The 22,895-nt window shown below is 51.1% G+C and overlaps 1 protein-coding gene across 1 annotated transcript; it reads right to left on the bottom strand.

Moving 5' to 3' along the window:
• Positions 1-9,806: 9,806 nt before the first annotated feature.
• On the bottom strand, positions 9,807-17,249 carry CDX2 (caudal type homeobox 2). Its single transcript, XM_075919225.1, has 3 exons — positions 16,651-17,249; positions 13,245-13,390; positions 9,807-12,525 (listed from the first exon to the last, which is right to left on the bottom strand). Exons 1-3 carry the CDS (start codon positions 17,147-17,149, stop codon positions 12,325-12,327), a joined length of 846 nt encoding a protein of 281 aa, XP_075775340.1. The 5' UTR covers positions 17,150-17,249; the 3' UTR covers positions 9,807-12,324.
• Positions 17,250-22,895: the final 5,646 nt, after the last annotated feature.

Here is a 22,895-nt window from a genome sequence, read left to right as displayed (position 1 = left end):
TAATGGACTGCACAAGCAAGGTTTGCCTCTTCCTTTGGGGGAAGTCAGTGGCAAAAGCCCAACTCATGTGGGTGGGAGCAGGGCTGGGTTAGGACAGTGTGGTTAGGGCAGTGTGTAATATAGTTAGCTGTTGGTGCAGCATTTCATATGCTGCCCCGTCACAACTTCCTTAAAACACAATTCCTCTTTGTTTGGCTATGGGCATTGGGAATAGTCAGGAAGACTGTGTGAGGGTAGGGACTATATAGCTATCCATTGGGATGACAGATGTACCTCCAGTCTCAGCACAGCACTTACTTCATTTTATACAAATGAGTTGTCTCATTGGCTCCTTAAAGTTAAATACAAACGTATGTGTTTTGCACCTTTATTGGTGATCTGGAAGATGTGGTAAACAGCACTCTAGTTGCATTCACGAATGATGCAAAATTGGGCAGTTCAGTTGGCTTCTCTACCAAGGGAATTCTTTGTTGCTGCATTTTATTAGCCATAGAGCTAGTAGTGCTGATTATTCTGAAGGTTGCCTAGCACTTCCCATTATCAGAGCCTATTTTAGTCTGCGTCTACACAGCAGGTAGTTAATTTGAAATAACATCAAAATACTGTCAAGCGGGGGGGGGGGGGAGGGGACTTCTCACTCTGACTCCTGCAACCCTCATTGTACAAGGAATAAGGAAAGTTGGAGGAAGAGTGCTCTATCTCAAAATAAGTGCTGTGTAGATGCTCAGAATTTTGAAAGAAGCTATTTTGAAGTAAGCTACACAATTGACATAGTTCAATTTGCATAGCTTATTTTGAGTTAAGCCCTGCTGTGTAGATGCACCCTTTAAGCACAAGTCTCAGCTAGCCTCAGGAAGCTACTCCAGAAAGTGACTTATCTCCTGATGCCCTGCCCAAAGTGATTTTGGGGGGCTTTAAATGCAATTGAGGCTCCAATCAATGTGGACTCTCCATTTTGAAATAGCTCCGCACTATTTCAATAAGAACATAAGAACGGCCGTACTGGGTTAGACCAAAGGTCCATCTAGCCCAGTAGCCTGTCTGCCAACAGTGGCCAGAACCAGGTGCCCCGGAGGGGGTGGACCGAAGACAATGATCAAGTGATTTGTCTCGTGCCATCCCTCTCCAGCCTCTGACAAACAGAGGCCAGGGACACCACTCCTACCCCCTGGCTAATAGCCTTTTATGGACCTACCCTCCATGAATTTATCTAGCTGGTCTACACTAGTATTTACAGTGGGTATTTCCAGCCTTTTATGGACCTACCCTCCATGAATGTATCTAGCTGGTCTACACTAGCTATTTACTAGCTGGGTATTTACAGTGTAGACACGCTATTTCAAAATAAGCTATTTTGGAGTTTTTATTCTGAAATAGCTTATTCCAAAATAACAAAGAGAATGTCTACACAGCAAGCCATTATTCTGAAATAATGTCAAGCTGGAGGATTTCTTTCTCTGACTCCTGTAACCCTCATTTAATGAGGAGTAAGGGAAGTCAAAGGAAGAGTGTTCTTCCTTCAACTTCCTGCAAAAGCCAAATTAAGCTATTTCAACTTCAGCTACGCAATTGATTGGACTTTTGCCCTACTGTGTAAATGTGCCCTTAGGTATTAGCAATTAAATTCCTTGAATGCTTCCTTCCCACTGGGCATGCTCCAGTTGTAAAATGTTCCCTGTGTTGCCAGCTCTGGACTGAAGGGGGCTGAGTGAAGAGCAAGGAGATGCTGTCTGTCCTCTCAGTGAAATCACTGCTGGGCCTAGGCAACAAGGAGGAAGAAGCACCTGATCTGACTGTAGAGACCAAAAGTGGAGATGAGAGAGGAGAGAGATGGGAGGGAGGGGACAAAAGATTGGGACAAGGTTTGCAGGGAGAGTGAGAGACTGGGAAGGGAAGCTGGCTGAGCTGGAGAAGGGAACTGGGACTTGGGTTGGGGGGGGAGACAAAGAATTGGGACAAGGGACAAGAGAGTGAGAGAGGCTAACCAAGTAGATGATTGATAGCCAAGGAGGCTGGGCAAAGGGACTGGGATTGAGAAGGAGTGGGTGGCAAAAAGGAAATTGAGAGGGCAGGGGAAAAGGATGTTGCAGGGAGCTGAGCTGTGAGGGTAGAACTGGGGGTGGCTTAGCAAAGAGATTGGGACAGGGAACCAGGGGAATACTGAGCTTGTCTGAGGAGCATCTCACTGAGCCCTCCCCCACACCCAACTACCCTGACATGCTCTATCACCCTCCTATACTGCTGAGCCCCTGCTATCTTACCTTGCCCCCCTGCAGTCCCATTACCATTACTCCCAGAACCCCACAACAAGCATCCAGATTCCCCCTGCACCTGGGTCCCCCCACTGAGCTGCCTGCACCCAGATTGCCCCCCACAGAACCTTCTCACCCCACACCAGAATCCCCCACACCAAGCCCCTGCACACTTGGCTCCTGCCTTGCTGAGCCTGCCTGCCCACACCTGGCATGGGGAGGCAGGGCCCTGGGGAATTTCTGGGGCAGGCCCTGTACTTGTGCTGTGCCAGGGTAGGGTGTCACCTTACAGCTGAGTCTATGTCCCAGAGGGGGGCTGCAAAGTGATCTCCACCTCTGTGCAGCCAGTGGCCTGTGAACCCCACTGCTATGCAGGAGCCCCCACATTTATTTGACAAATCAAATTTGCAGAATTTATAGGCCGTGAGGACAGGGGCACAGAATGCTCTCAGGAATAACAACTTACTCTGCTAGCACGCTGTGCTTCCTAGCTCCTAGCCTGCAAGCAGAACCAGCACATCCGTTTGCACAGAGTCCTCCCTACACCACAACAACCTACAGTAGCGCAGAGGTCTGAGATGGGGCTCTTAAAAGTTCCTGCCCAGGTGAGTGTCAATATACTGCCACATAATGGAACTCCAGCTGAAGGTTGGGAGATGGGTCACCCCTTCCCCAGGGCTGGAGCTGACAGGATGGAGGTGGGGCAGCTGGCTTGTTCTGAAGCTGTGCTGGGGCAGCCACCACCCGCTTTCCCAGGGCTGGAGCTGGCACCAGCTGAAAGGAGGGAGGAGAAAGCAGCCGGTGAATGTAGGGATGTGGGGTGGATCCTGCAGTGGCCTAATGGATATGAATTTCTGTTTTTCTTTTGCTTTTTTAAAAACTCCAGGAAAATACACACACACACTCACACACACACAGTTAAACTATAGGGAAAGAAAGCACATTGTTAAACTCTAGGGAAACACACACACACAGACTAGGCAGGAAACACACACACTGTTAAAACACAATTCATGTTGAAAGGGCCAACCCTACAAACTTAGGAGATACCAGTCTTTTGCGGCCTCACGCCTTTCCCATTGAAGACATCGAGGGTTTTGCCATTGACTTTTGCTATTCTACGTGTGTAGCATAATTTGGTAGCATTTTACACCGCTGTAAATGATTGGATCAGAGAGTATTCTGCTCCGGTCGAGTTACTCCAGCCCATGATTTCAACTAGGCGGTCGAGTTACTCCAGAGCTTAATTTGGCCCCGATTATTTTGTAAGGATTTGATGGGGCCGGTCTAGTCGCTTACTCCGCAAGATATGTGTATTATGTTGACCCATTTTAACTAAAGCGAACACGAGGAAAACGTCAAATCAAGATGTAAAGTTTTCAGAATTTGCCTAGGCCTCAATAAATCCCATGCAAGTGTTTCGCCGGAGGCAATGCAATCCTGTAAAAACATGTAGGATGATCTAGGAGTAGTAATGCAAGTACACACCTTGCTGATGTGCTAGCTACGAGTGGGACAGACACCGGCCTGTTTCCAGATTCGAACAAAATTCACACGCGCCTGGAATCAAAGACACTGCACGGGAGGAAACAGCTGGATCGGGATCTGCTAGGTAACTAGGGTCAGTCCCCTCCATGTTCAGGACTGTCGAGTGCTGCTGTTTAACCTTGCCCGAGAGTGTGTGTTGGCGGGAGGGGGGGGGGGGAGCAACGTTTAAAAGCGGACGGAGGAGTCAATGGGGAAAGCGAAAGGTTGACTAGAGAAAGGAGGGACAGGCGCAGTGGGACTGAATTGCCTTCAAAGCTTCCCAGGTGCGCTGCCCGATGGTGGCAGATCCCCGGGAAGGGGCGACTGTTGCTAATGAACATTGGCTCCCCCCTCTGCTGGCATCCCCGGGGCTCCGCTCCCCCGCGCTCCTCACCCACTCGTTCCGTTGTCAGAGCGAGAGCGCGCTGGGGGAAGGGAGTCCTGGACTTCGCCGCAGGAGCTGTTCGAGCCTCCCTGCGGGCTGTAAACTGAGGAGGAGCCGCGGCAGAAAAGCAACCGCAGAGCGATTCCTGCGAGAAGCCTTCCCCCGGGTCAGTGTCAGGGCTAATACTGCCATCTACTGGCTGCTTCCCGACAGTGCCGTTCTAACCGCGGGCAGGGCGACACTCCGAGTCGCTGTATTACAGGAGCAGCGGGTGCTTCCTGGGAACTGCGGGAAGAGTTTTCGCTTCATAGAAACGTGCCTGCGTGCTACCTTTGGAGGTAAGCTCCGAACCACGCGCCCTGAACTTGCAGGAGGAACCCTCCGGGAAAAGCTGAAAAGCATGAGGGGGAAATGTAAAGCTAAGCTGTAACAAACCATTCGGATTTGGTCCAAATCGAAATGTATTGTATGCACAGGCTTATTTGTTAGGAGACTGTATAGCAATGAAGGAAGAAAGACATAGGCTGGAAGGCTATCTCTATGAACTAACACATATATTGTTGGTTACAGTACCCGTAGCATGATGTGTTCCTGGCCCATAATTAGGTTCTAGGAGCTGAAGACTGTAATTTATTATTATTAATTATTATTATTAATTATTATCATCATCATCATATCTGTCATAAATAATAATAATAATAAGTTCAACTATAAACTACACTTTGATGTTTCGGTGTTTCCGATAAGCGAGACTAGAATTCAGAGAAAATGCAGAGGGAAAATGTCAGATCCCATCAGACCGAGAGAAAAAGCTCGTGATTCTGCTTGTTATATGTATTTTATTACTCTTAATTGTCCTCCTCGTATCCAAAGCATGTAACTAGTGTGTTGTTCTGTAATGAGAAGTCAGAATGAAGAGTTTACTTTTGGTCCATACAGGCGATCTCTATTGCCTGCGTGGGTCTTAAAACCAATAAGCCCAGTTCACCAAGGAGTTGTATGAAAGTGAGAAGATTTTCACCTCCAAGCCTAGAGTACTACAGGGCGTCTGCAAAAAGTTCATAATACATAGAAAAAGAAGCAATAACTGCGCTAAAGGTCCGGAGTAATAACACCGGGGCAGACAAGCTGACGGCGCAATCATTAAGACTGGCCACCTCACGACAGGGAGACAAGCCGGGTGCTATTCCAGAAGAAATTCGGATCCTTGTTCTCCTTGGATCAACCATTCCGGATTTACATTGGTGCACTGAAGGCTACCTTTTGACACCAGTTTTGAAGTAGAAGTTCCCATGGCATTGACTAGAATGGGGACTTCTGCTTGAAAATTCGTGGCGTACTATGGTCGTGGCACCAATATACAGAAAGTGAAGATTCGTGCGATCTTGACTGAAGGGGGAAAACCGGGAGAGCAGATGCGGGTAATAAGATTCAGACACTGGAATGTGATATTGCTGCGAGGCGGGACAGGCGTGGGAGTGCTTGGAGGCTGAGGTGTGTTGCACGTAGCAGACACGCGGGTAATCACCACGCGATGCTGGCGAGCCATGTCCACACGTAAGAAGGGCCGTAGACACAGAGCCAGGCTGGGACGGGTTTTGCTGGAGGAACGGCAGCTCCCTCCCCAACTGGGCGACTGTTTAATCCCCAGAAAGCAGAGCAGTGTAGATGCCAGGGGGAATGCCAGTCTTGTTCGTAGGTCCCGAGTTGAACCCTTTCACTAGCCCAGTCGGGTCTGGTTAATTCAACGCGCAGTCTGCTCTCTTCTCTGCAGATTGCTTTTCTTTACAACGCGTGAGAAAGTGAGGGACCCGGGTGGGATCAGATAGGATGGAGAACGCCTGGAAGTGGGAGGAGGGCATGAGATGCAGTGGACCTTATGAATAGTGAGGGGCGAGTACCGCGACTAGAAAGATGATCGCGTTTCCTGTCCGGAAACCCTCGGAAACAAATATCGAGCTGATAAAAGAAATCTGCTGTCGGTTCTGAATCCCTCTGACACCGACTAAGTCAGTGCGTATCTGTCCGCGTCAGCGCTCCCAACGCCGCGGGACTTCAGTAAGAATTGGCTGGCACCTGGAAACAATGTAAAATGTGTTCCTGGAAATTAGCCCGTATTATAATCATCTATTACATTTCCTATACTTAGTACTCGAAACAGTTCTTTGATTAGTGCAAGCCCAGAGACATAAGCAGTCGATGTACTTTTAAAGCAGAAACATTACTCCTTCCCTATAGCTACTTGGGACTGAGTTTTAAAATGACAGCAAGAACAGATGTAAATGCCCCATTTTACTCTTCAGTTTTGTAAACCAAAAAACTAGAGTGTAGGAGCTTTTAAGCTTATGAAGCAAAAATGCTTTGGCAGCTATCGATAAATCTATCTCCTGGGGCTGTTTTACTTGTTTTATGGCAGTGAAATGTGACTATATACATAATGAAAGACCTCAAGGCAACTTTTAGAGCCTGTAAACCAGCCGAGCAGCGGTAAGCAAATGCTTCACATTCAGGGGGAGGATGATTTGCTGTGTCATCAGACAGCCTCTCAGAACCGTTTTGAAACGAAATGGTCGGCAGATGTAGCTAAACATGACGACTGATATTTAGCTATTATACAGATGTTTTCCAGTAGCGTGCAAACTCCTAGTAACCCCGAGGGGAGGAATGTAAAATTGTCTGATTTTGAAAAGAGGGATTCTTTAGTGACTTGCCTGCTTGCAGAAAGCGTTAGTGATACAGGCAGGATTAGACCTTAAGAGATTTGGGTTTAGCTTCTAGCGCTGTGAGCTACTAACTAAATTAGCGAGGGCTCTAGGAAGAAGCACGTGTGAGCCAGAATAAGTGCTGTTGTAGTCCCATAACTAAGGGACGTTTCTATCCTTAACATAATTCGGAGTTCTCTCGCAAACATATTGAAATTCCATACTATGCAGAGGGAAAGCGGAGTCAATGGGACCAATACAAGGAACAGGATTTAGCCCAAAGGCAAAGCTTACAGCCGGGTTTACAGGGGGCTCTGGCATCCAAGAACACTTGGGTGACTAAGGGCGTTAGAGTGCTTACCGTGGAAAGGTCTCTGGGTTTGACAACTCTTCTGTCCCTGCAACGATATTTGCTGTTGCAATGTTGTCTCTGTTTTGTTTGTTCTTTCTTGCCCTGCAACAATGTAGGTTGTGTACCCTGCCTTTTGCAGTTTGGGAAAGGCACATGTTTTCCTCTGAATCTGACTCTGTCACTCCTTTTGATCATATCCGCATCTCCCCTATCTCTTGTACTTTGCATTTTCCGTCTGCCTCCAGTCCTTTCCTTATCGATGTATTCTGATTTTTCTCCTTCAGCATGTGCTGGCTAGATAGTGCCTGACCCCGGGTTCATTGTGTGCCTCGTTTCTTAGCTGTTCAGGCTTCAACTTCTGCTTTTGCCAGTACAAACCTCCAGCTGCGAACTGCTCTGGATCAATTCATGCGGCTCCCTTTAATATCTGTCACCATCACCTGACAAGGCAGGGAGATATGCTGTCCCTTGGCATGACGTTTGATCATAAAGCACTGGATAGAGGTGTCAATGCAGTAGGCCACAGAGCTCACTGGCGACTTCCTTTTTGATATCATTGATGAGTGTAGATGAAGATATGGCCAATTTCAGCTTTGATTTTTTGAACCCGGGACCTTGTCCTCCTCCAGTCTTAATCCGTAGTAAAACTCCCTTCGATTTCCACAGGGCAGGATCTGGCTTCTAATCTACTGCTGAGCTACTTCTGTCTAGTCATTCATTCTGCTAATCATCAGTGAGGGGCAACAAGGTCCCCAGAACAAGGCAATTGTGTGCTTATAAAGCAGAGAGGGGACCCGTTTGGCATTGTTTCCCTTGTTTGCTTTAGTTTTCCTGGAGTGGGATCTATCAACGACCATTTGTATAAAGCCTGTTACTTTCATGCTTTGGGTTTAAAGTGCTGAGATAACAGGCCAGCGACACAAAACATGTTGCTACAATGTACTCGCCATAGAGAAATGTGACGTGCCAATTTCAGCAGCCGCCTGGCGATGGTTTCTAGAACCTTTGGATTCCTGCCTGCTCGGGAAGTGATTGAGGGAATTCTCAGGCCAGCTGGCTAGGATCGCTCCCAGTTTCCTGGCTGGCAGTTCCTGCTAGGGAATAACAGTGTGGGGGCCTGGGTGTTGGGGCAGAGGGAAGTCTCTGGTTAAGACATATTACAGGGAGTGCAGCTCAGGGATTTATACCGTGCTCTGTTTCTTGAACAATTCATCTATTCTAAGCACATGTCTCTTTTTTCCCACCTGGACAAGGGAGGCAATTGTGCTTTCATACAGCACAGGGGTGCTGTGAGGATGCTTCCAACACACATGCTTTCAAAACTTATCTGGTAGGTGCCATAGTAGCACGTAAACTTATTTACGTCCTATCACCAGAATCCTAGAATTTTTCAGAATAAAAAATGGGGGGACGGTCTGGTAAAATCATATTCCAGCTTCCATGGACCAAGGGGGCGGGGAGGCTCACCCCACAGCGTATCTGCCAGGGCTTTGTCTTGACCACTTTCAAAAATCACCTGCAATGAACAAAAACCCAACAAAAAGCACGTGCCCTCTCGCACACTTTTATGATGCATAGGGAACAGGAAGATCTGGAACATTTTTCTATATAAATGTTTTAAATCGGGCGTGGAGAGGTTGGCATTTAGGGTTCTTTGGAGAAAATTGAGTCTTGTCTAATCTGGAAGATGCTGTAGTAACTAGAGAACTAGTAATTGCTGTCCCAAGGGTCAAGAAAGGAGTCCTGAGACACCAAGAAAGAAACAGGTATTTTGTCAGGCCGTTTATAGTCCAGCTTTATCTACACTTATTCGATCCTAACGATTCACATTGTGGAAAAAAATATTTTCTTTTTAAAGATTAAAGACTTCCACCTCTTCCATTCAGGGAAGGCCCAGAGGGGTAGCCGTGTTTGTCTGTAGTTTAAAAAAAAATCCAGTATCACCTCAGAGGCTAATAAAAATATAGAAATAGAGACGTTCCAGTAACCAATTTCCGATTTCTCCCAGTCCTCTGGGAAACACGGGTAGGGCCTTATATTCCCGATATTTGTAAGGAAAAAATAAAACCACTTCAAAAAGGACACGTTTAAAACATCGGTTGCAAAAACTACAGTTAAACGTGGCAAAAGGTGAGTCACCAGCGTTTTTTCTTTGGAGACTGTTCTACACATTCCACTGGAGGGGAAGATTTCCCAGTGGCCACCCTCTTTATTCTTTTATTTCCTCCCCTGGCCTCTAGCAATGGGAAACCCACGGCTTTGTCAGCCCTGCAAGCGGAGACTCCCCCAGCTTAGCACCAGCAGAATGGGAAAATACCAGCAAAACCCCGGTAAAGGGCGCTGTATTACAGCCATATATCAGTTGTGTTTAGTTTCCTTGCTGATGGCCTTTCATAACTCAGTGGTCATCTTTCTTGCTCTGCCATTAATTATTCCGGGAAGCAAATAAATGGGCCCAGAATCAAGTCACGGACATCCCCGCCCCCCCGGCAGTTTTCCTGCGGGAGAGCGAGCTTGGGATCGTTCGCAGTAGGACAATGCCGACTTTTGAACCTCTAACCACTAAGCAAACAAACCTTGCGCTCTGCTCCACAATCCAAACACGGTTTATTGACAGGCGTTTCACAGCAACGCATAGCAACTGAGGCAGCCGCCGCCGCCAGCCGCAGCCCGGCGGAGCAGGAAGATCACTGGCCTGCGGGCGCGGCCCCCGGAGCACCAGAGGGCAACCTCGCAAAGGCTGCGCCCCGGAGTCAGGGCTGGCAGAGTCTTTTCCCAGCGCGCCCCGGGCACAGGCCTTCCATGCCAGCCCGCACCGCCGGCTCTGGTTTGAACTGAGGCCGGATCCTGCAGTCCTGCCTCGCAGGGGGTTCCGGGAGGAGGGGGAGAGGCGCCGCAGGAGTGATCCTCTTTAGCTTGGGAGGCAGGGGGCCCTGACTGCTCGGGCTCCAATGAAACGGGGCTGACGAGAGAGAACCTGAAAATGTGAAAACTTAGCAAGCACGTCCCTCCACTCCCTCTTCCCCTAGCTTCAGGGGCCAGTCCCCGGGCAGCGCCCGTGACACGCTGCTAAGCTGCGCTTTGAGGGGGTTAAAATGACATTTTCAATGGCAAGGGCCTTTCCACCCCTTCCCTGTTGCAACCCACCGGCCAGGTCGTCACATATCAGGGATGCTGCACACAGCTTTATAAACACCTCATCCTACCTCCTGAACACACGCACGCACACACACCCCTCGCTGCCTCCTCCAAAGACACCAGGACACACACTCTGCAACAGAGACAAAACCTCGCTTACGTCCAAAAACAAAAGGAAAACAACCCCAAAACACCAGCAAAACCTCTGCTCCACGAATTATACTAGAACCCACTCAGAGAAGAGAATAGGGCTAAAAGCCACCGTAGAGTCCAGGCGGAGTTTCTTTCACATGCTTGGCATATGAAGTCAGCTTCTCAGCCTTTGTCAGGAGCCTGCATGCAGCACTAGACTCTTTTCAGAAGACCCTAATTTCTGACACATCCTTAACCCCCTGCCGCGTGGGATCACAGCGCAAACACTACACTACACAAACACAACCTCTCAGCTCTGGCAGACGTATGCCCCTGACCTAGCACATGGTTAAAAACACGGTGGGTTGTAAAAGAGCCCCCCTCCCAAAACCACTCCTTGCATTAATAGCCTTTCTAAAATTACACCTGGCAATCTGCGAATTTAAAACTGCTCCTGCCTGGAAAGGTTATAAATAAAAACAGCAGGGAGCATTTCATAGGCTCTTCCCCCACTTCTATTAATGGTACTGACAAGGTTCCTAGCAGGTATGGTGGAATAGAAATGGCACCATGAGCAAATCCTCCTTACCAATGTGTTCTTTGGCCAAAGTTTATTGGTCAAATGGGGGGGGGGGAGGAAATCACGTGTTACCATGAGCAATTACATGTCTGACATCTCAAATAGCCACGTTGCTAACAGCAAATCTCGGGTAAAGTATATTGCAAATGGCCTGCTGTCCCCCTATCCCAGGTACAACCAGAACATGCAGTTTCTGCCCTGGGTGGAAAGCTTTGGACTGTGTGTGTTTCAAAGACTAATTTTCCAGATTTTTGGCTCATTAGTTGAGTAAATCCTACAATAAAACGGTGGAAACCAACCTTTCCCAGGGACAGCAGAGATTGTCATCTGTGTCCAGGACTGGCAGAAGAATCCGTATTTTGGTCTTTCTCCCCCATTTAATAAAAAAGAGGGACAGGGGCCAACCCCAAAGGTGTGTGTTCCTGCAGGCTTTGTTGAAGAAGGCATCTTACAACTCAGAGCTTGTCCTCGGGGCTTTCTCTTTTTCTTTTTGGACCCATAATAAAGCCTTCAAACCAGGAAGGCGCTTGTATTTATGGAGCTGCTCAAGGGAGAAGAAAAACCGGGCATAATCTGAAATCTCTCTCGTTGTCCCCAAACCTCCTTGGTAATAATATTACACTCGGGGGATCCTCCCTCTTGCAAGTGTAACTAAATTGCTGTTTCCACAGGAGAGGTCCCCTCTTTAATTTCTCCACGGTGTAGAAGGGCTGGGTGACACTCAGCACCAGATTTACCAGCATTTTTACAAGCGGCCAGCATTAAGCAATTCACTTCTGAACATTTGAGCCGTGTCTTATCTTACCTTCCGCGCAATAAGGCAAGATGGTCATTCTGAAGGTTTATGGGCGCCAAAGACAAACGCGCTTTACACTTTGCTATGAAAATTCATCCTTGGCCCAACCTGCGTGATAAAACCATCCACCCCAGATCCCCGAGAAGCAGAGTTTGAGAATTGCTGGGCGCTGTGGGCTCAGCGCTGGACTGTTGGTATTTACTGTATTGCAAACGCCGAGTGTGAAAAACAAACGCGTGTGTCCCCGAACAAGGCAACGGAGGCGCTGTACACTTTGTACAAAGGGCTGGAGTGTGGCTGCCGGAGGTCAGCCCGGCCACTGTCGTGCGCAGCCCCGGCTCTGTCAGTTTCAGTGGCTGACCAGCGACGTTTCCCCGCTGGGGGCTGGCGATGGCGCGCTGCTGTTCGCCAAGGAGAGCACAAGCCCCCCTCCCCCCTCCTCCTCAGTCTCTGGCTGCTGTCACTGGGTCACCGATGGCGCTAAGACCCCAGCGGCTCCCAGCACGCCCCCCGCTGGGCCAGGGCCGGTGGATCCCTGGAGGGAGGAGACCGGGCTCAGCGGTTGGGAGCCGCTGTGCACCGCGCCGGGCTGGGACTGCTGCAATTTCTTCTTGTTGATCTTTCGCTCTTTCGCTCGCCTGTTCTGAAACCAGATTTTTACCTGGCGGAGACAAGAAAGGAGAGAGAGAGAGAGAGAGAGAGAGAGAGAGAGAGGGATGGTCAAATCAGAGAGCGCAGCGGCTCCAGACTGGCCAGGCTGCGTGCACCTTGGGGGCTTGCTCAGCAATCGGCCCAGCCATCTGAGCCCGGCTCTGCTGCAACACGCAGGGAACGGCCCGGTGTCCTGCAAACCAGAGCGCCAGACTTAGGCGCGGGGCCCGATCCCCAGCTCTCCACGCAGGCCAATTCCCGAGAAAGACCCTCTGCAGAAAATACTACCGTGGCCATCTCCGCTGTCGGCTCAGAGCGCTGTGAGCGCCAACAGGCGCAAGCGTGGGTGGAAACCCCCACCCCACGCACAGTAGGAAGTGCAACCGGGTGGGTTTGGAGGGTTGCAAAGCTCCCTGCCTGTCGCCCTGCGTTTCTTTCGCACTCAGCAGTAGTTAAAACACCAGGTCAGTTCCTTGCACGCTCACCTCCCCCACTGCCAGGAAAATCCCCACTCTCCTGGCAAGGGCAGACCGCGGGCGGAATTGGGAGTTGTCCCCCGGGATTGATCCGCACAGTCCCGCGGAGTTTTAAGCAGAATCCCCCACCGATCGCTGGCGACGTGTGCATTACCTCGTGGGCAAGTGGGCAACGCGCCGGTGGGGAGGGGGAAGGACTACCGCGCTGCTGGGTGTTTCCGAAATAAAGAGAAAGGGACGCCCAAGGACAGACCTGCCTCTCTGACAATCCCAACGTAGCGGCCAGTTCTGCTTTCCTCCGGATTGTTATATACCGGCTGTAATGAAACTCCTTCTCCAGCTCCAGCCGCTGGTGGTCCGTGTACACCACGCGGTACTTATCTTTTGTCCTGGTTTTAACTAGAGAGGAGAAATCCGGGACAAAAAGAAAGCAACTCGTCAGGTACATTAAATGACAAACCTTCACCCCCACCACCCCCGGACTTTCTTTTCCTCTCCTGGAGCGCTGCTTCTCCTCACCCAGCCATACCCCTCAGTGGATCAGGAGTACAGAGTCGGGACCTTTCAATTTCCCAAACCGTGGCCTTGAATAAAAAGCTTAACCGGGCTGGGGGAAGATCTCCAGGTAATCAACGCTGTCTGGCAGTGGGACAATGCTACAAAGCCTGCGCGAATGTCACTGGGAACCAAACGCAGGCACTAGAGCCCTAGGCCAGAATTGCAGGATTTTGAAACGTGCCTTTATTTTGACCCTTTCCCCCGGAGCATTGCTCTGAAATGCCGCTTACAATGGGAAACCCCCTGATTAAAGGAGACACGTGTTGACGGGCCTTATGCGCTAGAGCAGAATTCGAGCGTCTCACGTGTAAACTTCTCGGGCGTTGCTTTGATCCCCCACTCCCCGCCCCGATTTTTGTAATGTCCCTCAGCAAACCTAGGCCAATGCACACGATCTGCGATTGCTCTACCGAATCCCTCTATTGACCCTGATTCATTTACTTTTGCAGGCGAGAACGGACAAGTCGGACACTGAAAATATTAGGGCTCAAAAATGCTGTTTGACGTGCGTGGGTTTTTCCCCCTATGCGGAGCGTGTATCGTTTGTACATTGCTAAGCCATTGATCTCCCTGCTGCTGATTGTTTCTTGTTTAACTGGTTGTATCCCCAGATTTCTCGTTCATCAGAAAGATCAGAAGAGTCGGGAGGCTCTGCCCTTAGGTATGTAATGCCCGGCAGGCTGACTTTGTTCAGGTAAACTCTCTGCAAACCACAACAAAAGCGCCCTGCAAAGATACAAGTCTGATCAGAGAAAACTCCCCAGAGCCGCTGAATGGGGAACACAATCGCAAACAATGCAGGACAAGGAGATCTTATCAAAGAAAAACCTTCTCAATGCCTTAATAACAGCCCCATTCTGTTTGAATTACCACTACTGAGCAAATGGCGGCAGGCGCTTTCATCCCCCGGCCGGGCAGATTAACATAAACACTGGCTCCAAAGGCAGCATTTGAATGGAGCCATCCCCCTCAAGTGACCGGCCACCCTTCCCGAAAGGGAAACTGTGGGAACAGGAGGGGATTGTGGGAAAATCCCACAATGGCTGAATTGTTGGCCTCGCTGCTCAGATGCCAGCACATTCCCTCACATTAAAGTTGGTCCTTGCTCTTCCAGGGAGTCCGCTAACTCCAGGCCCCTTTGGTACCTGTGTGTGCGCGCGGGTGTGTGTGTGTCTGTGTGTGTGTGTGTGTGTGGGGGGGGTTATCAGCCCGGCTCGGTCGCCCCCCACGTGCGTTCTCTGGGGAAGCCGGGGGATGAGAGAGGAATGCCAGAATTCATTATTTACTGCGAAAGTTGCCACCCTCTTTCCGGCCAGTAAAAGGGACAATGGCGGGGAAGGTGTATATCAAAGCAAGACGTGTTTAAAGGCCCATGACAGATGAGGGTCTGCAGAGAACAGGAGCTCCTGGCCCGTCTGCAGGCACCGGGGAGACATTAACATCACAACTGAGAGCGGCGCCTGGCCACCTCCTTGGCACCTTAGCGCAGGACATCACAGGCCTCTCCTAGCTGACCTCCAGCCCCAGGGACAACAGCTCCCCTCGAAGCTCCTTCTCCCACAAGAGGGAGGGAGGGGGCCACTTTTAAACTCCCAGCCCTCCTTTAGCACGTCCTGATCCCAGCACCTCTGCCCAAGAAGGGGGGGGGGGGAAGTAGCACACAGCGGTTTTGCCGTCCTGAAGGAAACCTGCCCCCGGATAAATTGCTGACCCAGCTCGATGGGGTGGCGAGTAAAGAGCCAGCCCCAGCCCCGAGAATCCCAGGGCTCAGAACCGCCTTCGTCCCTTTCCCAGCGAAGGAACAGCAGGTCGGGGCCAGGAATAAGCGCTCAAGACCTTAATCAAGGTATGCGCCCAATGACTCAGAAACCAATGCGAAGCGACACCGGCCGATGATTTATATGGCTGTAATTGGTTATAAAAATATTTTAAACGCCTATAACCAGGAGTCGTAGGTCTGAAGCCCAGGGAGGACCAGCCAGCGCTCCACTGGGACGAAATTAAACTAACTTCCTCAGGAAATCGGCCAACACCATACACGGAAACAGACTCCCGGCCTCTGCAAAGCTTGGATCGACGAGGAGAAAGTCCCCCACAAGGCTGCCCCACGGCTCGTCGTTTCAAAAGCCCCCTTGAAACAAGAGCTGGGGTTTAAAGGACAGGCTGCTAACTCGCAGTGCGTTAACATCTCACACCCACACCGCACTCCCGCAGCAGGGCGCTGGCTTTGTGGCCTACGTTTTCCTGCTAAGCTACTTTCTCACAAAGGGAAAACAAAACCGCGTTTTTCCCTCTGTACCTGCAGGTCAGTAACACGATTCCAAAACGGCAAAGCGATTCCGCTTCCTATCAACTCTCCCTCTTCCCCTAGGATCCGTAATTCAAGTGTTGCCGATGGGTCCAGTAACTTTAAGGCGGCTACAAACAGTGAGGTGAAGTCTTCTCCTACCCACTCCAGTCTTTGCGTTCGACACTAAAATGCGAAACAACCGAAGGCGCAAACAGCATTTTGCCTCTTGGGAAGAGCCTCGGTCTTAGCTGCGGCTCCCTTATTTTCTTTACAAACAAAATGCAAAGTGAGGCTGTCGCAGTGAAATGACTGGGCCCGCAGCGCGAGGCGGGCTCCAAACCGGGTGCGATTCTTGGCACTAGGGAATGTCCCTGCAAATCGCCCCCACGCGTACGGGACAGACGTCTCTCGAGGAGCGCGCAGGCTGCTCTCGTCCTGACAGAGCCGGTGGCTGCCAAGGAGAGACCTCGGTTCCCCGGGGGCCCTTTCCCGCCTGCTCCTGGCCAGCTGGGGCTTCCCTCCACTCCCCGCCCCGCAGAGCAGCCGGGTCGCGCAGTCACTAGCCAAACCACGGACCCACCGTGCAAGCCGAGCTGTGCGCAGCGCGGCTCAGGCCCCGGCCGTTCCCCAGTCCTGGGCGGCCCTGGGTCGCAGCAGGGCCCAGGCTGCTTTCGAGGGTCCTGCTGCTTCCCAGAGGGCCCTGAACCAGGCTCTCCCGCAGAGCCCCGCTGCCCAGGGGGTAGTTTGCCCTGCGTCCCAGCGCTCTGCGGGGCTCTCCCGGGCCTGGGCTCACCCGGCCCCCGGCGCTTACCCTGGCCGCCCAGGGAGGGCTGTGTCGGCTTCCTCATCCACTCGCACAGATTCCGCCGCTGGCCGCCAGGGGAGAGCTGTTCCGCGGCCGGGGCGCCCGGGTTGAGCTGCTGCATGACGGCGGGGGCGGCGTGGGGCGCCGGGCCCGGGGGGTGGTGGTGGTGGTGGTGGTGATAGTCAGCCGGGCTGTAAGCCAGGGCCGCGGCAGGGGAGCCGCCGTTCAGCCCGTGCACCCCGCTGGCCGCCGCAGCGGCGGGGCCCCCCTGCCCGTAGCCGTTCCAGTCATCCCGCAGCGGAGCGCCGTAGGGAGAGGGCCACGAGGGGCCCGGGGACTGGGCGCTGTCCAGGTTCACCCCGGCCGCGGCCACATGGTACCCTCCGTAGTCCGGGTACTGCGGGGCGCTGACAAAGTTCTGCGCCGCCAGGTTGAGCCCCCCCGGGTGGCGCACGGAGCTGGAGTACATGGGCACCTCCTTGTCCAATAGGTAGCTCACGTACATGATGGCGAGAGCCGGGCAGCAGCTCTCCACATGCTGCTCCGGGCTCTGGAGCGGCTCTTCTCCTCCTTGGGGATGGGCTCCCCTTCGGGTGGGGGGGCCGGCGGGGGGCCTGTCCCCCTGGTTGCCTCTGCGGAGCCGTCTCTCTGCCACTAGCGATCCGAACCCATTGGCCGGCAGCCCTTACATGATTAACGATTGTTTACAAGGCTCTATTAGTAATGGCACAGACACACCAAAGGCAGGTGACGTGGAGACGCGCAGGGTATATAGCTACTACCCCTAAAAGAAGATTTGCATTTAAAAAGATAAGGAGAGGGCAGCGACCTGATCACAGCTAAATATTCAAGCCTTTATTGTTTAAGAGCTTCCTCCTTCCATTGCAACCTGGTGCACTTTAACCTCCAATCACAGGTTCAAAGAGCTAAATGAAGAGACTTGCAAAAGAGAGAGAGAGTTCTCAGAGCCAGGGTGGGAATATGGGAACCGTGTATCATGGACTACCTGTAGGCAGCACGTTTTAAAGAACATGCCTTGTTTAAGTTATGGGGTTTTTTTTGTTTTGTTTTATAAGTTATAAAAGCCAGGCGTATACGGAGATACACAGATATCTAGGAATCGCTATTTCGTTTTTTAGAGGTGTTCAGAATATATTTTCAGTAGAATGCTGGATGGGCGAACAGAGGAAAAGTGAAATCGACAAGACAATGGTTATTTTAATGTGTGGGGGGGGGTACAGAATTTTCATTCCAAAGGGAATGCACTTGGATCTCAATTATTTCATTTATTTCTTGGCAACCAAGTAAAGTTTTGTTTCCCCTAAATGTTGCTAAGTGGCGTCTTTTTCGTTTTGCTATATTGTATTTTTAATTCTGGTTCATACACGACTGGGTTATTTATACTTACTTGGCTGAAAGTGTTTTCAGAATCAGAGAAACGGTGAGTTTTCGAATACGCGTGCCGAATATCCTCAAGAAAGAGATGCCGCACAGAAGGAAGAGAATTTTCTTAGCATATATTAATCTAATTGCTAGATATTATTGTTAAGCAATTAATCAATGCCGAATAGCAAAGGGGAAAAACCCTCTTCTGGTCTAACATTTTATCTCTTTGCCCCTATGTGATCGTTTCGATTGCACAGAGGGAATTATTGTAATCCCGGGAAAGTTTGAGATGAAATACACTTGAAACGCAACTGTAAAGCTAAATCTTTGCTAGTCGTATTTCAGGTATGATTCCAGAAAACCGGTGGGTGAATTTAATTTATTTCATTCGTTTTGATTAGTTCCTTTTGATCCATTGAAACTAAATTCGAGCAAAACACAAAACAGTGCCTCGCAGTGACACTTATCGATGTCAGGCTAAACATGGGAATGGCTTTGGTGCTTTCCAGCAAATTACTTTTTCACCCAGTGAAATGACATTTTAAAGCGCCTTGCAAACATGATTAAACTCCTAGCGCCTCCTAAGCAACTATGAAAATGTTACTTTGCTATGAGAATTCTTTATTCTCCTCACAACACATCTCATATACAATTCGTTCTTTGAAGAGGCGCCATCCATTCATTGCTTTTATGCTTTAACTTGTCACCTTGAGCAGGAACAATGCAGAAAATGCTGAATATTTGCATCTCTTTATATACACAGCAACGAAGTCTTTTGCTCACACAGATAACTGCATACGATGGAAACTTTTCCCTTTCCACCCTGTTTCACAGAAGTTTGACAACTCAGCACTGAGCCCTCTCCAAATCCACTTCACAGGCCACCTTCAGTCATTCTGGGCGGCCCCAGGGGAGAATCCAGCGACCGCAGTAGAAACCCCTTGTGAGCAGAACTCGGTATCACAATGCTGAGAATTATGCGAACCATCGCTTGAAAAGTCACGTCAGGCAAACTGCGTAGGGAGTTACATTCCCATTTAATATCGCTAGTTATTGCGGGCCGGATCCTGCGGCCTTCAATAAGGCAAAAATTCAGCTGTGAAAACAGAAGCGTGGTAGTCATTATTAGCTGTAGGGATGATTTTTTCTACGGGTAACTCTTCAGGACTAGCAAGATCACAAAGGCTTATCACTAAAGTCCTGCCTGTGCGTGGTGAAGTGTAACTACCCTGAGGAAGAGATATGGATCATTTTAGCTCCCAAATATTCCCCATGGAACTTCCTCCAGTACTAACACGGCTGCTCCTCTCAGACTTTTCAGGCAAGAGAGTTGTTCACCAACTGGATTCGTTTTGAATCATTTTCCTAACGGAGGGACTATCAACAGCATAGTTCAGATATGGTGCACCTCTGGTTCGAGCTCTTTCTATGGGCTGGGACAAATCCCCTGCTTTAGCAAACTTCGTTGGTGGACATATTTGCACTCTGTGCACACTCAGTGCCAATGGGCACTTTCCGCAGCCAGCACGTGAAAACCGTCCATAGCTAGAACACACACGGTTGAAATACGGGTGGTATTTTATCTGCTGCATTATAACCAGGGCTAGTAGGTCTGAAACCCGGGGAGGAACAGCAAGCGCTCCACTGGGACCAAATTAAAATAACTTCCTCGGGGAATCGGCCAACACCCTGAACAGAAAAAGTTTCTCCCAGCTTCGGGAAAATTTGGCTCGATCAGGAGAAAGTTCCTCAAGACTGTTCCATGGCCCGTCGTTTCAAAAGACACCTCGAAATAGGGGTTCCAACAAGGGTCGGCTGGATCCTAAGGCAGCTAACTCGCAGCTAAATCTTTCAGCCCCCCCCCCCCTCTTTGTTGCCTACGTTTTTCGTGTTAAGCTAATTTCTCACAAAGGGGAAACCGTCTCGCACCGTTGTAATACGAACGTGCTGAGCACAAGAAACCCACTGGCTCGGGGGCTGATTTATTTCCCGGGTGTCAGTTTGATGACCCGGTGCCCACATGAAAGCGAGCCAAGGGGGCTCGGGGCTTCTTTCAAAGCGTAGCGCTCCTCATGCCAAGGGCTGGAACACACCTCTGAACGAGGCTGCCTCCTTCGGCCGAATCTCCTCTCCCGATAAGCACGCACAAAGCCCAGCTCGGAATATGCGAATTTGATGAAGCCATAAAGCGAAAACAGGGCCATTAAACTGACAAAGCTCTGAACTTATGAGATCCGAAACGCACCCCCCTCCCCCGGCCCTCGGAACGCACACGGGCTACACGGGAAGCGGCTTTTATCCCCCGAAGTCCGACAACACGCGCTGCCCTGCAGCGCAGAGACTTGCGATCCAGTTTGTGCCCTGCCTGTGGGGTTTGGGGGGGCGATCTGTCTTAGCCCGTGGAGGGGAATGCAGAGAGGCGGCTTGGATGGGAACTAGCTCCTGCTTTGCTATAAAGAGGGACAGGTAACACAAAGCCACCGAAGGGAGGCGGATAAATGTCTAAGGGGAAACATATACACCATGACGCGCAAAAAGGGAGCCCGGGGTCTGACTTTAATGAGCACAATTCAAGATTTGGTCTAGCTATGAGGGATCAGTGTAGTGGATCTAGCCAGCACCTGGTTTTAGGGAGCGAACAGCTGCTAGCCAGTCAGGGGCAAATGGAAACCTTTCCAATTTCTTGTTCTTGTGGGGAAATTCAGAGCCCCAAGGTTCTTCAAAGGCCTTTTTGTGTGGTTTGATTTTATCTCCTGTTTGGAGCTCAGGAGAAAATCCAGGGCGTGGCCTCTGAGCGATTCCTTTAATCCCCACATCACCGGCGACACTAGCATGCAACAGCTCCAGAGGGCTAGCTAGCCCGGCCCTCGCAGCAGTTAGAGACGCAGCTAGAGGCGTCTCTTGTGGGAACGGGTCCAAAATGCGGCGTTGCGCAACGTAGTGGGCGGAGGAACAGGGAGCGGAGGTACCAGGACTCGGAGGAGCCATCAGTGCAGCCCCGAGTCACACTGTCTCTCTGGGGCGGTGGGGTGGGGGGTTATTAATGGTCGCCTTGCATCTGCATGGCTGCAAACGTGGCATTCAACCCGCGCCAACGCCTGCACCAGGGCTGACCAAGGTAGGAAGGAGTCAGGTTAGCTCCTCAAAGGGGAGGGAGTCAGTGTCCCATCTTGTACCAGCGCATGAGGCCTTCTGGGCTCAGGGAGTAGGTGGCCTCAGTCAGGCGCACACGTGTTACTGATCCTTAAAATGGACGCGCCCCTAGCCCCCAAACCGGGGCGCCTAATGGAGAGGCGCCAGAGAACCGGGCCATACTAACTCCAGGCCAACACTGAAGCCTGAGCTACAGCGAGCGAAAAGGCGTCTGTAGGGACTTGCGGGCGCACGGCCTGGGCCAAACGGAGCCCGGTGTAACGCGGTGCAGGCAGAACGCAGCCCTACGCGGTGGCCTCCTTCGCCGCCCAGGACTCTGCAACATTGCGGGATCGGGCCCTCACCTGCTCCTCCCCCCCCCCCCCCAACTTCTGCTTTCGCCCGGGTCTCCTCCCTCACCCCGACCCGGGCACTTTTCCCGGGGAGACGCTTTAACCAACCACTCCCGCGTCTCCCAGCCTAGCGAGCGAGTTCGCCGCTCCTCTCAGCTAGGCACACTGCGGCGATGGCTGCCTGTCTGGTCCCGGCTACCGTTCTTTGACAGCCTTCTGAAATACCGAGGGGCGAAATAGAGGGTCCCTGGCTGCCAGAGGCCGCTCGGACCTGGCCTTTCCTATTAGCTTGCGCCGAGCAATCTCAGGGCAGAAAGGAAGCCCAATCAGCAGCGGGATCTTCCTTGAGTTACGTGGCCACCCCAGGCGCCCTAGCCTGGAATGAGAGCGCTTCGCTTGGCGCTGAAACCAAACTCCAGGCGTGACTCCGCTATTGCTACTGAGGGGCCATTCCCACGGGCGTGGTGCTGTGACATGGTTACACAAGCCGAGGGGGGCGCTGGCCGTGTTACAGCTCTTCTTGCTAGCTAGCTTTGCGGGGAGGGTGGCTTTTCGTATTATCTTGCGCCAAGCAATCTCAGGGCAGAAAGGAAGCCCAATCAGCAGCGGGATCTTCCTTGAGTTACGTGGCCACCCCAGGCGCCCTAGCCCGGAATGAGAGCGCTTCGCTTCGCGCTGAAACCAAACTCCACGCGCTTGTGTCAAAAAGCGTGTAACACGCTTGCAGCTGGTGCAGTGGTGTGTGTGCCTTCCGCTGGGAAGAAATAAAGTCGAGAAGGGCTCCCTAGCCCTTTCCCTGGGCTTCCCAAAGCAACAACAAGCAGACACTTTGGATGGGTCTAACACAGGGGTTCCCAACCTTTTTCAGTCCCCTTCTCCCTTGGCTTTTAGTAAGCCTTCCCGTACCCCCTATTCAATACAAAAGGAAATAAATTCTAGACTCTAGAATCTACAACTTATTTCACTAACACCTCTACTTTTGGAATATTTCAATTAGGATAATTAGTCATTTACTAAATATTCCTGGTACCCCCTTGACAAGCTTCTAGTGCCCCTCTGGGGGTACCTGTACCCCAGGTTGGGAATCCCTGGTCTAATACAAAGTGTCCCCTGTGAAATCCTGGCCTTGTTCATTGTACACCTAAGTCTCAGCAGGGCAGGCGAGTATCTGTAAAGACAACCAGAAGTAGATAAAGTTAGTTGTTCCGGGCCGCCCGGGTTTGCCAGGCGATGCTAGATGCTGTCGCAGGAGAAAATCGGGGTTTGCCTTGCAAGTTGCACAGCGCTGACTGCGGGTGGAACGAGCCCTCCTTTGCTTCTCTTGGCTGGCTCCGCGGTCAGACGTCTTGCTGGCTCTCGCCCTCAAAGCGGCTGCGGCTG

Source organism: Pelodiscus sinensis, chromosome 1 (genome assembly GCF_049634645.1).
Source record: "Pelodiscus sinensis isolate JC-2024 chromosome 1, ASM4963464v1, whole genome shotgun sequence".
Taxonomy (NCBI): domain Eukaryota; kingdom Metazoa; phylum Chordata; order Testudines; family Trionychidae; genus Pelodiscus; species Pelodiscus sinensis.
This window is presented reverse-complemented; position numbering and strand designations above follow the sequence as displayed.

Coding starts and splice junctions, on each gene's coding strand:
- CDX2 (XM_075919225.1), bottom strand. CDS start 17,149: ATGTACGTGAGCTACCTATTGGACAAGGAGGTGCCCATGTACTCCAGC. Junction 13,391..16,650: donor GCCCTCCCTGGGCGGCCAGG/GTAAGCGCCGGG, acceptor TCTCCTCTCTAG/TTAAAACCAGGACAAAAGAT. Junction 12,526..13,244: donor TGGGATTGTCAGAGAGGCAG/GTCTGTCCTTGG, acceptor TGTCTCCGCCAG/GTAAAAATCTGGTTTCAGAA.